Raw genomic sequence first — 14922 nt, 5'->3', positions numbered from 1 at the left:
AAAAAAAAAAAAAAAAATGAAAATAAGAATTTTAGAAAACTTATATATGTCACTGTGATCTAGTTCCCAATACTTAAATGGTTTTCTAATGAGATCTGTGGTGGTATTAGCTAATGTGGATTTTTAAAATATCATTTAATAAATGTGTTAACATTTGAAAGACCTGTATAACTCAATGAACCAATATTTTCCAAATGATCAAGACATGATAAATCAAAATTATACATGGGCAAAAGATTCAAAACCCAAGGGAGACCAATGGATTACAAGTCAAAAGTTTATTAATATGGCTTCAGTTTCCACATTTAACTACCCTTTAAGAAACTACCTCTTGGCACATTTCAGTAAGGTATTAGAGAAGAATACCTACAATTATTTGAAAGACTACTAAAATACTTCTCCCTTTCCTATAATATTACTTTAAGAGGCCAGTTATTTTTCATATGCTTTAGTCAAAATGACATATCACAACAGACTGAAAACAGAAGCAGACTTGAGAATTCTGTTGAATTCTATCATTCCAGACACTAAAAACTTTATAAAACTGCAAAGCAATGACACTGTTCCCAATGAAATTTTTGTTTTGACAATGTAGCAATTTTTTACACACAAAAAGCATTATGTTAACAAGCATACAATAAAATACAAATATTAATTTAATTAATAAATACATATTTTAAATGTCTCAATTTGAAATTTCAATCTGATAAAAATCTGGTAGATATAGCCCACAGGAAAAAAAATCCATTCAGGTCCTCATTAATTCATGAGACCAGAGCCGGGTAGGTGGTTTATACTTGTAAACATTCAGGAGGCTGAGGCAGGAGAATTGCTTAAGCCCAGGTGATCAAGACCAGCTTGGGCAACAAAGTGAGAACCCATCTTGAAAATTAAATTAATAATAGTAATTGTAATAATAATAATAATTCATGATACCAACAAGTTTGACAGCCACTATTTCTATCATTAATACTAGCACCTTTTTTAAAACCCCTTTTCACATGGTCTTGTTTTACTACCTCATTATTTTATATTTTTAAGTATTATTTTGTCAAACACAGACCTGAAACCAGATGCTATCGATATTTGAAGTTCCCTAAAAGCAGGTACTGGGACATTTAGGTACTGAAGAGGTATTTAATAAAAACTGAGTAAACATTAAGAAACATTGGTGCTGGGCTCAGTGGCTCAGCCTGTAATCCCGCGCCTTTGGGAGGCTGAGGTGAGTGGATTGTCTGAGCCCGCGGGTTCGAGACCTGCCTGGGCAGTGAGACCTCATCTCTACAATAAGTCAAAAAATCAGCCGGGCGTGGTAGCGCATGCCTGTAGTTCCAGCTACTCGGAAGGCTGAGGCGGAAGGATCGCCGGAGCCCAGCAGGCGAGGCTGCAGTGGCCAGGAGCGGCCACTGCACTCCAGTCTGGGCGACAGAGTGAGACTCCAACTCAAAAAAAAGAAACATTGGTGCAAAGTTTTTAGAAGGTATTTGGTTTTAATAGCAATTCATACAATATATCCTTATAACAGTTAAGAGCATTTAGGAAAAAAAGAAGTTACCACCATTAAATTATTTTTTATAAAAGGAACTTGGTATGTGTGGGTATAACTCAACCTCAGAAACTGAAGCCTAAACTTTATTTCAGTCCTCTTTTACTCTATACCCCACCACATACATCTCATGTGCCCTCTTAAATTATACAAAGCTCTAAAATGGAGAGAACATAAAAAAACCACAAATTATAAAGAAAACAACTAAACAAACTAAAACTCTAATCGTGCTTAAGTAGCTGTACTCAATTTTGTTATAATCTCCTCACTGCCCAAAGCTACCATTTCTTACTCATATTCCAACCCCAGTTCTCATTTTCTTAACTCACAAATGATTCAAAGCTTTTAGAAAATGCATAACTTAGCCGGGCTCGGTGGCTCAGCCTGTAATCCCACGCCTTTGGGAGGCTGATGTGAGTGGATTGCCTGAGACCACGGGTTCGAGACCTGCCTGGGCAGCGAGACCTCATCTCTACAGTAAATAAAAAAATCAGCTGGGCGTGGTAGCGCATGCCTGTAATTCTGGCTACTTGGAAGGCTGAGGTGGAAGGATCACCAGAGCCCAGCAGGTCGAGGCTGCGGTGGCCGGGAGCAGCCACTGCACTCCAGTCTGGGCGACAGAGTGAGACTCCAACTCAAAAAAAAAAAAGAAAATGCATAACTTTTTACCATACAATTAAAGAGTGAATTAAACTACCTCTAATTTGATGATTTTACTAAAATGTTTTCAGACAAAAACAAATGCAGATTTTTGATAAGTGTCAAAGTTACGTTTCTTCTACTCCAGAATTTCATAATCAGAATCATAATCAAGAGAAATAATTTGTAATCCTTAACCCATTACCTTGTAGGAGTTATTTATTTAAAAAGCAATTAAAAGGCTACTATGTGCCAGATAACATGTGGACTTGAGATCATGAAAAATTAAACAAAATGTAATCCTTGGCCTAAGTGTAAAGATATATAGGAAACAGAAAAAATAGACAACCTTACAACAAAATACATTAAGCATAGTAATATCAATACATGCTGATATCACTATTTGAAAGCACAGGTAAGAGGCACCCAACCCAGGCTGGAAAGAGAGAAGGTTTAGTGATGGAAATGATCCCTGGGTTGTCTTGAATAATGAGTAGGAAGCCAGGAGGCCTTGCCAGCAAAAGAACAAGGTGGTGTGAGACAAGAATTTTAGGAAAAATGTGGTAGAAGGAGATAAGACAACTTTACTTGGAGAGCTTTCGGTGTCACATTAAAGAACTCATATTTTATTCTGTCAGCAGCAGGAGCCACTAGAGGTTTTAACTAGGGAAGCCATATATATGTGTATATATTTATCTTCTCAAGCTATGTTGCAAGCTCCTAAAAAGCCATATGTCATCTTCATTGTAGAAGATAACAATATAGAAGGGGGATTAAAGGGGAACAGGCTAGGTGCAGTGTCTCATGCCTGTAATCCCAACACTTTGGGTGGCTGAGGATCGCTTGTGGTCAGGAGTTTGAGACAAGCCTGGATGACACAGTAAAATCTCCCATCCCAACAAGAAATGAAAAAATAAAAATTAGTAGGGCATGGTGGCACATGCCTGTAGCCCTATGTAGTTGTGAGGTTGAGGTGGGAGGATCCCTTGAAGTCCAGAATCCATGATAGTGCCATTGCACTTGAGCCTGGGTAACAGAGCAAGACCCTGTCTCAAAAAAAAAAAAAAAAAAAAATCCATACTACCCAATGCATCCTACAGATTCAAGACAGTTCCTGACAAAATCTTAATGTTGTTTTGTAGAAATGGAAAAAAAATTCCTAAAATTCATATGGAATCAAGGAACCCCTGAATAGCCAAGACAATCTTGAAAAAACAAAAACGAAGTTTCAAGACATATTATAAAGCAATATTAATCAAGATACTGTGGTATGGCATAAAGATAAACTTATAGACACGAAAGGAACAGAATACAAAGTACAGAAATAAACCCTTTCATATATGGCCAAATGACTTTAGACACAGGTGCCAAGACACTCTGAGATAAAAAACAGTCTCATCAATAAATGTGAGAGATAAACTGTATATCCACATTTTAAAAAAATGAAGTTGGATGCTTACAACACATACAAAAATTAACTCAAATGGATTAAAGACCTAAACATACGACCAAAGTATAAAACTCCTAGAAGAAATTATAGGTAGAAAGTTTCAGGACATTGAAGTTGGCAATGATTTTTTGGGGATATGATACCAAAAGCACACGCCAAAAAAAAAAAAAAAAAAAAGACAAATAGGGCAGCATCAATTTTAAAAACATCTGCAAATTGAAGGAAACAATCAACAGAGTGCAAAGGCAATCTATGAAATGGAAGAAAATATCTACAAATCATTCTTCTCTGAAAGGTTTGATATTCAGAATATAGAAGGAAGTACTAGAATTTAATAACCAAAAAATTGATTAAAAATGGATAAAGGACTTGAATAGGCAAGTCTTCAAAGCTATACAAATGGCTAACAAACATATGAAAAGATGTTCAACATTATGAATCGCAGAAAAATGGAAATCACATGAGATATCATCTCATACCCATTAGAATGGCTATTATCAAAAGAACAAAAAATTAACAAGCACCGGTGAAGATGGGGAGTAACTGGAATTCTTGTGCAGTTGGTGGGAATGTAAAAAAGTATAGCCATTATGGAAACAGTATGGAGGCTTCTCAAAAAAGTAAAAATAGGACTCCATGATAGTGCCATTGCACTTGAGCCTGGGTAACAGAGCAAGACCCTGTCTCAAAAAAAAAAAAAAAAAAAAAAAAAATCCATACTTCCCAATGCAACCTACAGATTCAAGACAGTTCCTGACAAAATCTTAATGGCGTTTTTGTAGAAATGGAAAAAGAAATTCCTAAAATTCATATGGAATCAAGGAACCCCTGAACAGCCAAGACAATCTTGAAAAAACAAAAACGAAGTTTCAAGACATATTATAAAGCAATATTAATCAAGATACTGTGGTAACACTCCAACACTCCATCTTTCTGGATGATAAATATAAATAAATAAACATATGATCAAACAATCCCAATTCTGAACATATACATCCAAAAGACTTCAAAGCAGGTTCTCAAATGCTGCTCACTGCAGTATTACTTAAGACAGCCCAGGGGTGCAAGCTTGTAAAATACCCAAGGATGAGTGGATTAAGAAAATGTGATACACACACACACACACACACACACACATACACACACACACAAATAGAATATAATGCAGCCTTAAAAAAAGAAGAAAATCCTGTCACATGCTACAACATTGTGAACCTTGGGAACATTATGCTAAGTGAAATAAGCCAGTCACAAGAGGACAAATAGTCACAAAAATTATCTTAAGTAGACAAAAATCATAGAAGCAAAAAAGAAAGGTGGTTGTCAAGGGCTGGGTAAGAAAGAAGGGGAATTTGTGTTTAATGAATATAGAGTTTCAATTTTGCAAGATAAAAAAAGCTTTAGAGATAATTTTAGAGACCTGTTGCACACAATATGAATATGCTTAACACTACTGAACTGCATCCTTAAAAATAGTTAAGATGGTTTTAAAAAATTCCTCAGTGATGACTATTAATATTACACATTGTTAGTTTAGTTATTTATATTGTGTGCATTTTAAATAAAAGTTGTCTTTTAAACTGAAAAATAAAGAAAAACAAAAAGAATATTTTTAAAAATGAGACACTAAGATAATTTCAACATCAGAATTTGGGGACAGGAGGAAGTTAGTGTCAGGGATATGAACTGGACTCAGCATGAGTCAGAGTAGTGTTTGTTTCTCCCCATAAAGAATTCTACTGAATTCAAGGATTCACTGCACATACTTCGTCTTGCAGCATATGTGATATAGAGTAAAAGAATGCCTTGGAACCAAGCACCATAGAGCATCGTCCTATAGCAAAGAGAGCAGGGTTCAAAAGATAGTACCACCGCTTACTAGCTAGGAACCTGGGATAAGTTACTCTACTTTCCAAGGCTCACTTTTCATTTGTATGATGGTGATAATTCCTATTACAGATTTTTTACACGAGGGGGGACCCAAAACAACCAGAATTTTTCTTATAAAAAATTATGTATTTATTCTTACATACATAAACTTCAGTCACCTTCAAAGTACTCTCTGTTTGATGTAATATACCTACTGAGATGCTTTTTTCTAAGGCTCAAAACAGTTTTTGAAGTCATCAGTTTTGATGCTTTTTGGTGCTTCTGCCATTTTTTGTTTCGCCTCTTCCACATCAGCAAAACACTTCCCTTGGAGAATTTTTTTTTCATCCATGGAACAAAAAAAGTTGCTCAGGGTGAGATTGGGTGAGTAGGGTGGGACATAAGGGTCATGCCATTTTTGGTCAAAAGCTGCTGAACACTCAGCGTGGTGCGGGCAAATTCTCTTGTAAATCATCCATCATGAAATGGGCAAATGCATTAAAAGAATCTAAAAAAATAAATGAATTCACGGAAGCTGAACACAGCTTCTCACAACAACACTAGCTGATACACTGATGCTGAAGGGTTTCTAGAACACTTATCTAGCAGGGAAAGCCTGTATTACAAGGGATCCGCCCTTCAGAAAAAAAATTCCTTTTTGGGGGAGTCTCATATAGTAGCTTTAGAATCTTGTGGAAAGAATTTCCTCAAACAGCGCAACTTTAAAATAATAAATGACATCAGTAACCTACCGCTGATTCACAAAGGGACTGGAAAGCTCTGCAAGCAGGCGGAAATTCCCAACGTATGCCAACACTCCATCTTTCTGGATGATAAACATAAATACAATGTCAAGGATAACATTCTTACCAAAATTTCTAAATACTGAAAAAAATCAATAATAGTTTCTCAGCATAGTATAATAATTAATATCAAAACATACCAAGAAGTTTTCTACCTTTAACTGCTATACTAATTTTCTTCATTGAGAATTTAGAAATGTCTTTAGAATTCTATAGTATTTTTACAGTGTTCACTTATGAAAATTGTTTTATTGTTAAGTGAATTCTATAAATAACCATAAAAGATTGAATTCTCAGATTTCTGTAGAAAGAATAATCACAAGGTAGTGTAAATTTCAGGAGTTGAGGAATTTTGTAACAGTTCAATGCCTAAGAGGAACTTGTTTTTATGTCCATTATTAAGTTAAAGCACCTTAAAAATATCAAAGTGCACTTTTCCTAAATAATATATAATTCTGTGAACAGACACATATCTGCCCAATATAACAATACACATTTAACCTGAAAAATATATTGTTAATTAGAAGATCCTAGAGCTAAAGACACCCACCTGTGGCATCTAAACTTAAACATAATACCTAATACATTCAGCCAATTTAATAGTATATGAAGTATATGCATTAATAAACATTAGAAAGAAAATCAAAAGTATATGTTCTAACAATTTTATCTAACATACTTTAGAAACTTCTACTAAGTAAATGAAGTCACTTCAGCACTTCCAATTAAACTGTAATTATGATTACATGCCAAAGTAAATAGTCTTCCTCACCCCCCAATACATTAGATATACATGAAACTTTGAAAACTATTTTTCTACTGGTTATACCATGTTGTATCCAAACAGGAACAATATAAAGCATTTAAAAAATAATTTATGAATTTTTTATGTGAATATTTTTAGTATTTATCCATAAGCATTATTTTAGGGATTTAAAGTTCTGAGCTGAATTATAAGAATAGTCTTTACCAAAGGTAATCTAAAATTTTTATAATCTCAAATTCATTGTCCTTAGTGATACCAGAAAATGTGATGAAGAAGGAAGGAGAGATAACCAAGAGGCTAAAAACGGCAAACAGGATGAGAAGTATGAGCACCAGGGGGCGACCAACTTTTTAGAGTCAACCAGGACACAGTCATATCAATCCAAAAACACAACAATGTATGAAAAAGAATTGTGCAGTTTTATTCATTTAATACAGAAATATGAAGATAGGTATTTATCTGAAATCATGTATTATTCTATACTATTGATTTTTCTGTTACAGTAAATGTTTTTATTTAAACAAGATAAGTGCAGATTGATTTAGATACACTAAATTGACTTAGATGTGCCTGTCTCATCCCAGACTTCTGAGATACAGTTTCCTTAAGTGTTTGTACATCACCCCCAACAAGCTTGCATTGATTTGCTAGTGCTGCCATAACAAAGTACCAAAAGCTAGGTGGCTTAAACAACAGAAATGAGCTCAGAAAGGTGGCTCAGCCTGTAATCCCGCGCCTTTGGGAGGCTGAGGTGAGTGGATTGCCTGAGTCCGAGGGTTCGAGACCCGCCTGGGCAGCGAGACCTCATCTCTACAATAAATCAAAAATCAGCCGGGCATGGTAGCACGCACCTGTAATTCCGGCTACTCGGAAGGCTGAGGCGGAAGGATCGCCAGAACCCAGTGTGTGGAGGCTGCGGTGGCCGGGAGCGGCCACTGCACTGCAGTCTGGGCAATGGAGTGAAACTCCAACTCAAAAAAAAAAAAAAAAAAACCCACAGAAATGGATTGTCTCACAGTGCTAGAAGCTTGAAGTCCAAGATCAAGGTGTCAGCAGGGTGGTTTGCTCTCTCTGAAGGCAGCAGGAAAGTTTCAACGTTCCTGCTAGCCTCTTGCAGTTCCTTGGTTTGTGGCAGCCTAACTCCAATCTTCACAGTAGCACACTCTCCCTGTATACACATCTGTGTCCCAATTTCCCCTTTTTATAAGGACACTAGACATAGAGGACTAGGGGCTCATCCTACTCAAGATGAACTCTTCTTAACTAATTTCATCTTCAATAACTTCATATCCAAATAAGGTCATACTCTAAGGTTTTGCGAGTTAGGACTTCAAAACAATGAATTTTGGAGGAGACATAATTCAACCCGTAACAATGCCCAATCCCAAATTCTTTTCTGCACATGGTGCAGTATGTTCTGTTTTGGTTATCTATCGTCCTAATTCAATTTAATATGTCTTTCTATCCATTTGAACATGCTTTATATGCTAATATATAAAATAATATGTATTATATAGATGTCCATATACAATAACGATAAGTGATTTCTGTGGCATTCCAGTGTTGGTATCACAACTGTTCTCATTTTCATTCTCTGAACTTTTGAAAAATACAGTCGCAGTACAAACAGTGCTGTAGATTAAACTAGCTCAGTACAAACCACAACAGTTAATCCAACGGACAAAATTAAAGATGAACTGCTACCGTTCACAATTACAACACACTTGAGTTGCATCAAAATAATGCTACACTCTGATTAAAATTCACTTTAATACATAACAGAAATCATGTGTTCAGACAGAAAACAGAGGGATGGGAAAAGAGCAAATGTCTGACCTCTCTAATTTATCCAGCATAAAGAAGAGAATAGGAAATAGAAAACAAAAAATAGTAAAAAAAGAAAATGGGAAAAAAATTCCCTTTCACATATCAAACTCCTACATAATTTGTGTGCTTTTTTAGTTAAAAAAAAAATTCTGGTGACTTGCTCAAAGTTTAGGTGAGTTTTCCCAAAAAGAAATCGGTTGGACTATTTGAGTTAAGAAGAGGTAGGTGAGTTTTCCCAAAAAGAAATCGGCTGGAATATTTGAGTTAAGAAGAGGTTAGAAGAACAAGTAATTATATTCAGTTGTGGATACTTCAAGTAGAATAAGAAAAATGGAATGCTCTGCTTTTCTCTCCCTCCACAGTTAAATTCTGCAGTGAATGAGGGCAAAGGAGAAGAAGTGAAAATAGTACACAACCAGAACATGACTTTGCAGGGGACAACAAATGCAAGAAGAAAGATATTTTAGTGAGATTCTAACTTACACTAAACAAAGAAATATTAGAAATATTTTTATTAGTATAGTCCCTCACTAAAATAGATCCATATATATAATAATCATGAACTCTTATTTCTTAAAAATAAATTATCTCATTCATAACATTGCCTTTCCCCTCTAAGCTAAAAGCAGCTTTTCTTCTGATCTATTTTTCCTAAAAAGTTTTGTCTTTGTTTGTTTTACATTCATGGTGTTCTACATAACTATGACCAATGTTTAGAGACTATGACAGACCCAACTTCTGCAAAATATTGTGAGTCAATGTGTTCCTAAAGTCAGCCAAAATCTTTGTGAAATTACTTACTTTATCCATCAAATAAATAGTTTTTCAAAGATGAGCTCTAATACTGAAGTGTGTTTTATTTTTATATGATTTCTAAAATATTTTAAAGCAGATACCCCAAATTCATGTAAAATATTGAGATAATATTGGAGCAACAGGCTCCATCTTCATTAAACTTTAAAATCAATTCTAAAATTTTCTCTCTAGTTAATATTAACTTAAAAGTACAAAAAACATATTAATGAAATATACTATGTTTAAGACATTTGTTGAGAGTTAAAAAAATTACTTCTTCTATCTCCTTTCATATTGGTATAGAATTAAAAGTAACTATTAACCAAAGTACCAAATTAAATACAGAAAAATTTGTCTTCATGATACTCATTAAATATTAAAAGAGTTACTGTAAAAATAGCAACTTGGATACATTGTTTTCATCTAAACAACTCTGGCTGAAGTGCCAAAAAGGAAACTGCAGCTTGATTTTGAAAAAAAAATTGGGCCCAACATCTCGGCCCTTCTCCTAATCTCTCTCCTCTTCCCAAAGGGAATGATTAGTTCTCTTATTTCTAGCCCAGTGGATCTCTAAGTGTGGTTCCCAGACCAGCAGCATCAGCATCTCCTAGGAACTTGCTAGATATGCATATTCTTGGAACCTATCCTAGATACACCGAATGGGACACTCTGGGGGGTGGGACCAGAAACTGTGTTTTGCAGGCCTTCCAGATGATTCCAAGGTATATTAAACTGAGAGAACTTCTGTCCGAGCCTAGAGCTGGTCTGGGATCTCTAAGCCTAAAGGAGCTAGCTCCCTACTTCTCTGAAACTGTGGTTAGTGAGGGTTTACCAACACCCACAACATTATTAATCCCACAACATTACTAATCCCACAACATTATTAAGATGGACCTGCCATGTTCCCCTGGAAAAACTTTTCCTGACCTGTGAACTACCAGCTGGGAGAACTCCCAGTCAAGTGTCCACACAGAGCTGTCCCCTTGTTATCTGTTAGAGTACCTAGGCCCTTATAAATATCTGCATTTCCTGCACCCCATTCATGATTATAGCCATAAAGCCTTGCCCAGTCCTTGGCCCGTGTTTCCTGAGTTGAACCTTGCCTGCTCACCAGTGTTAAATAAGAACATCAATCCAATGTCAAAGTCCCAAAAGAGTCCTTCAGGACTATATTTGAGTGGGTAAGAGCACCATCACAATATTAGTATTTCATTCTAAAAGAAAAGAAGAAAAATATGCAGATTTTAATTTTGTAAAAATATCAGTGGAACAGAATTAGAGGTTATCAAACTTGTTATGAGAAAAAAAAGTCTGAAGTTTAATCTCCAAACTTTAGTACATTTAGATTAGTGAAGCAAAGCAGGTAAAGTGGGTACATAAGTAAAAAGAGATAGGTGAATTTGCGACTTATGCAACAGAAGAAAGACCTCTAGAAACAGGTGATTAGCAAGCTAAGGGGCAACTGTATGTAGTCTAAAAGATAAACCTGAGTGATAGCTCTGCCCTTACTAGCTATGTGACTTCTTCGTGCCTATTACTGACCTTCTCTTACCCTATTCCAAGAAATCTATAAAGTAGGGTTAGTACTTTTTAACAGGGCTGTTGTTAGGACTGTGTGGGTGCCACTCCTGCCATCTCATCTTCATTGCCTAAAACCATAAAATTAGAGAACTAAAATTAACTGATAGATGGAAGTGCCTAGGAATGCCATTTGATACCACTATATCCCAGTGCTGATGGTTGGAATTCCATAAATATTGGCTGACTAGCACAAATCTTAAAAAAATTTATTCTGTCTGGGTAATTTATTAAAATTAGGCAATTAACAACCAGCCTGGGAAACACAGACCCCCATCTCTATAAAAACTAAGTTTTAACAAAGTTAGCCAGGGGTGGTGGCACATGCCTGTAACCCCAGCTACTTGAGAGGCTAAGATACAATGATCGCTTGACCCAGGAGTTCAAGACTGCAGTGAGCTATAATCACACCAGTGCACTCCAGCCTGGGTGACAGAGCAAGACCCTGTCAAAATAAAATAAAAATAAAATAAAATAATATAATGCAATCAAATTTTGGGAGACATGGACAGTTAATGACCAGCCTGTTGTATGGAGGCCAGGATTTGAACCCTAGCTCTGTTAGCAACCTTGGGTAAAGCTGACCTGAATTTTAGTTTCTTCATTTGTAAAAGAGCACAGTTCCATCTTTAAAGCAGGACTGAAGGGAGAATAAAATGAGATGCATACTGATAGCAAACAGGGAAAATACTGAAATAGAGGAGACACTCGAAAAAGAAAAAACAGATTTTTGTTAAAAGCCGAACCAGGTAATTTATCTTACTATAATTATAAAGAAGATAAAATAAGTTGTAAGACAAGACCTAAGGGGCCTATTCCTTCCTGTCTGGGTACAACCCTTCACCTCCTGTTACTGATATGGGGTGACTACACAGGTCTAAGGGTCAGGCCTGAGTGATGCTGAGATGCATTGTAAGATAGATCACAATTAGGAAGGACTGAATGTAGGACTCATGAACTACTGCTGCTTTACTATAAAGACACATCATGTGAGTAAATTACCCCTCAAAAAGTAATGTGTTACTCTCATTGCTGCAGAAAAACATCCAAGTTGAAAAGGAAAATTAATACTTCCACGGGTATAGTATACTACCCAATAGGTTTTGTCAACCCCACTTTGATCACTACATTTCACCCAACACAAACTTAACTTTGCTCATGATGATGTTATGTTCATGATCACCATAGCATGGTAGGGTTGAAATGGTCTCTGAAAATTACCTTGTTCTATTACCCCACAGATTTTTAAATCCAGTATACAAAAGCTCTTCCAATATGCCTTTCGGTCTATGCCTGAACAACTCCGTGGTGAGTAGTGTAAGGAGCCTACTCCATCTTGGGATTGCTGTTCAAAGGTTCCAGAACTATATCGCTCTCTCTTAGACTTCCTTTTGCCTGTCCTACCTCCGATTCTTGTGATCCAAAATCAAATCTCTTTTTTATAAAACTCCTCTAATATTTAAAGACAGTATATGTCTGTCTTTTCTCCAGTTATCATTTCCACATTTCTCAGGTAAAGGCCCTTCTGGTCAACCCTGTTAAGAGTTCCTGACCTATTAGCAGCCAGTATTTAGATAACAAACAAAAATCAACCAACATCTTGATAAACACGATAATCTCTTCACATTACCTGGTTAGATCACATGTAGACATACACATTTTAGAGGTTGCCAAGCAACCTTTCCAAAGAGAATTTTAGCAGAACATGTCAATAACCTCAAAACATATATACTATTTGCCTAGGAATGCCACTTCAACAAAATTATTCTTTGAAAATAATTATTTATGTGCATAAATGACAAGATATAAGAATGTTCACATACAATTATGAAACACGTATAACTGGTTAAACATTATTATATATTCATATACTGCCAATAGAGAAGAGATAATGATACAACCAGATAGTACGAGAATAAAAACATAGTTCATCTCCTTCACACTCCTTCTAGGATATTATTGGAAGACATGCTGCAGCAAAATGAGTGGGTAAACCAATAAAGTGAAAGTGACTCCAACCCAGAAGAGGAACAACCAGGAGCCCCAGGACATTGGCAGCAGCCCAGAGAGCAATCTGTTCAGACTGAGCTCCAAGAGTATGTACCTGAGGAAAGATGGTTGCAGACATGTGATACTATCCTTGAGAACATGAAACAACTCAGATAAGTGATAAAGGTCAATGGTCTAAGAAAAAAGGAAGGCAATTAGAAACTCCAAAAAAAGTTACCCAGGAAATGTAATCCTAGTCCTGCAGGACCTATTTTAATGTAATCATAATAAATACTTTATTGGTTTTCTATGTGTAGAATCAACTGCCAATAAAGGAAAACTTAATATGATCATGGAATACAAGGTAGGCATTTTAAAATCTCAGCAATACAAAATTGCAAGTACAAATGACAGAAACTGAGAAGTGGAAGTTAGAGAAATAGAAGAAAGAACAGGGGCACTAATATCTTCACATTAAAAAGTATTGGGGGTGCTAAAGAAACAAATAAAAGTACTTAAAGATTTCAAAGGAACTGAGAGACAATTAGCATTCCTTTAACTACATTGGGAGGAAGAAAGGAGGGCAAATAGAGGTATGAGCACTGAATTCTTATCCATCATAGCAAGAAGACTTTATCTTACATTGACGAGTCAAGATATGGATACTCTCTGGAAATAGTCACATCAAATTCTTCCCTCTCTGTATATGCATAATGTTCCTCATATCAAGAGGTGAAAACTTATTTCCTTCCCCTTAAATCTGGGCTGCCTGTTGCAATTCACTTGATCATAGAATATATTGGAATTAGCATTCTGAGTCCTCTGAGACAAGGTCATAAGAAACCTTACAACTTCCTCCTAGGTCTCCTGGAATAATCACACTTCTTGAAATGGCCCCTTTCAGGACATGATTGCCAGGCTGTTAGAAGTTCAAGCTACATGCATATAGGGACTGCACATAGATGCTGTAGTGGACAATTTGTGCTGAGCTCTCAGCCATGAACTCTTCCTTAGACACCAAACCCAGTTGAGCTTTGAGATTACTCCAGCCCCAACTGGCATGTGACAGCAACCACATGACACCTAAAGAAAGACCTCCCAGCTTTCTTTTTGTTAATATCATTAAGAATTCATGAATTAATGGGTTTCAATCAACAAATCATTCTAATTGATGATCAAAATGTCACATTTTTAGCCAACAGGAGAGTTTTCGTGTTGGATTCTGTGTCCTTTTTGATAGAACCTCATTAGTCTTTGATACGTTTATTTGACATGTTTCTTTGATATGTTTCTTTGATATATTTTGTACACTTCGATATGTAAAACAAAATTTTAAATTTTAGTTTTGATTGCATTTTTATAAAATATATGCATATACAAAATACTTTTTTTGACTTATACACATATACAGGAAGAAAGTACCTAGGATCCATTCCTTAATATAGATAATTATTAAGAAAATATAAATCATTATCTCTGGGTTATGGAATTAGAGCATCACTTTTTTCCTTGTGCTTGTGAATATTTTCTTTTTTTTTTTTTTGAGTTGGAGTCTCACTCTGTCGCCCAGACTGGAGTGCAGTGGCCGCTCCCGGCCACCGCAGCCTCAACCCGCTGGGCTCTGGGGATCCTTCCGCCTCAGCCTTCCCAGTAGCCGGAA

The 14922-nt window shown here is 36.0% G+C and overlaps 1 protein-coding gene across 1 annotated transcript in view; it reads right to left on the bottom strand.

Moving 5' to 3' along the window:
• The window catches only part of LOC103256986 (transmembrane protein 56-like), a 76423-nt gene that overhangs the window by 14756 nt on the left and 46745 nt on the right, over positions 1 to 14922 (bottom strand). Inside the window, exon 6 of the mRNA XM_008054729.2 lies at positions 6257 to 6330. Within this exon, the coding sequence (XP_008052920.1) occupies positions 6257 to 6330 (74 nt within the window). The remainder of the gene's footprint in view (positions 1 to 6256; positions 6331 to 14922) is intronic.

Source organism: Carlito syrichta, unplaced genomic scaffold (genome assembly GCF_000164805.1).
Source record: "Carlito syrichta isolate Samal-C Ts95f unplaced genomic scaffold, Tarsius_syrichta-2.0.1 Scaffold300181, whole genome shotgun sequence".
Taxonomy (NCBI): Eukaryota; Metazoa; Chordata; class Mammalia; order Primates; family Tarsiidae; genus Carlito; species Carlito syrichta.
The sequence above is the reverse complement of the archived record's forward strand: the minus strand, read 5'-3'. Positions and strand labels throughout refer to the sequence as shown.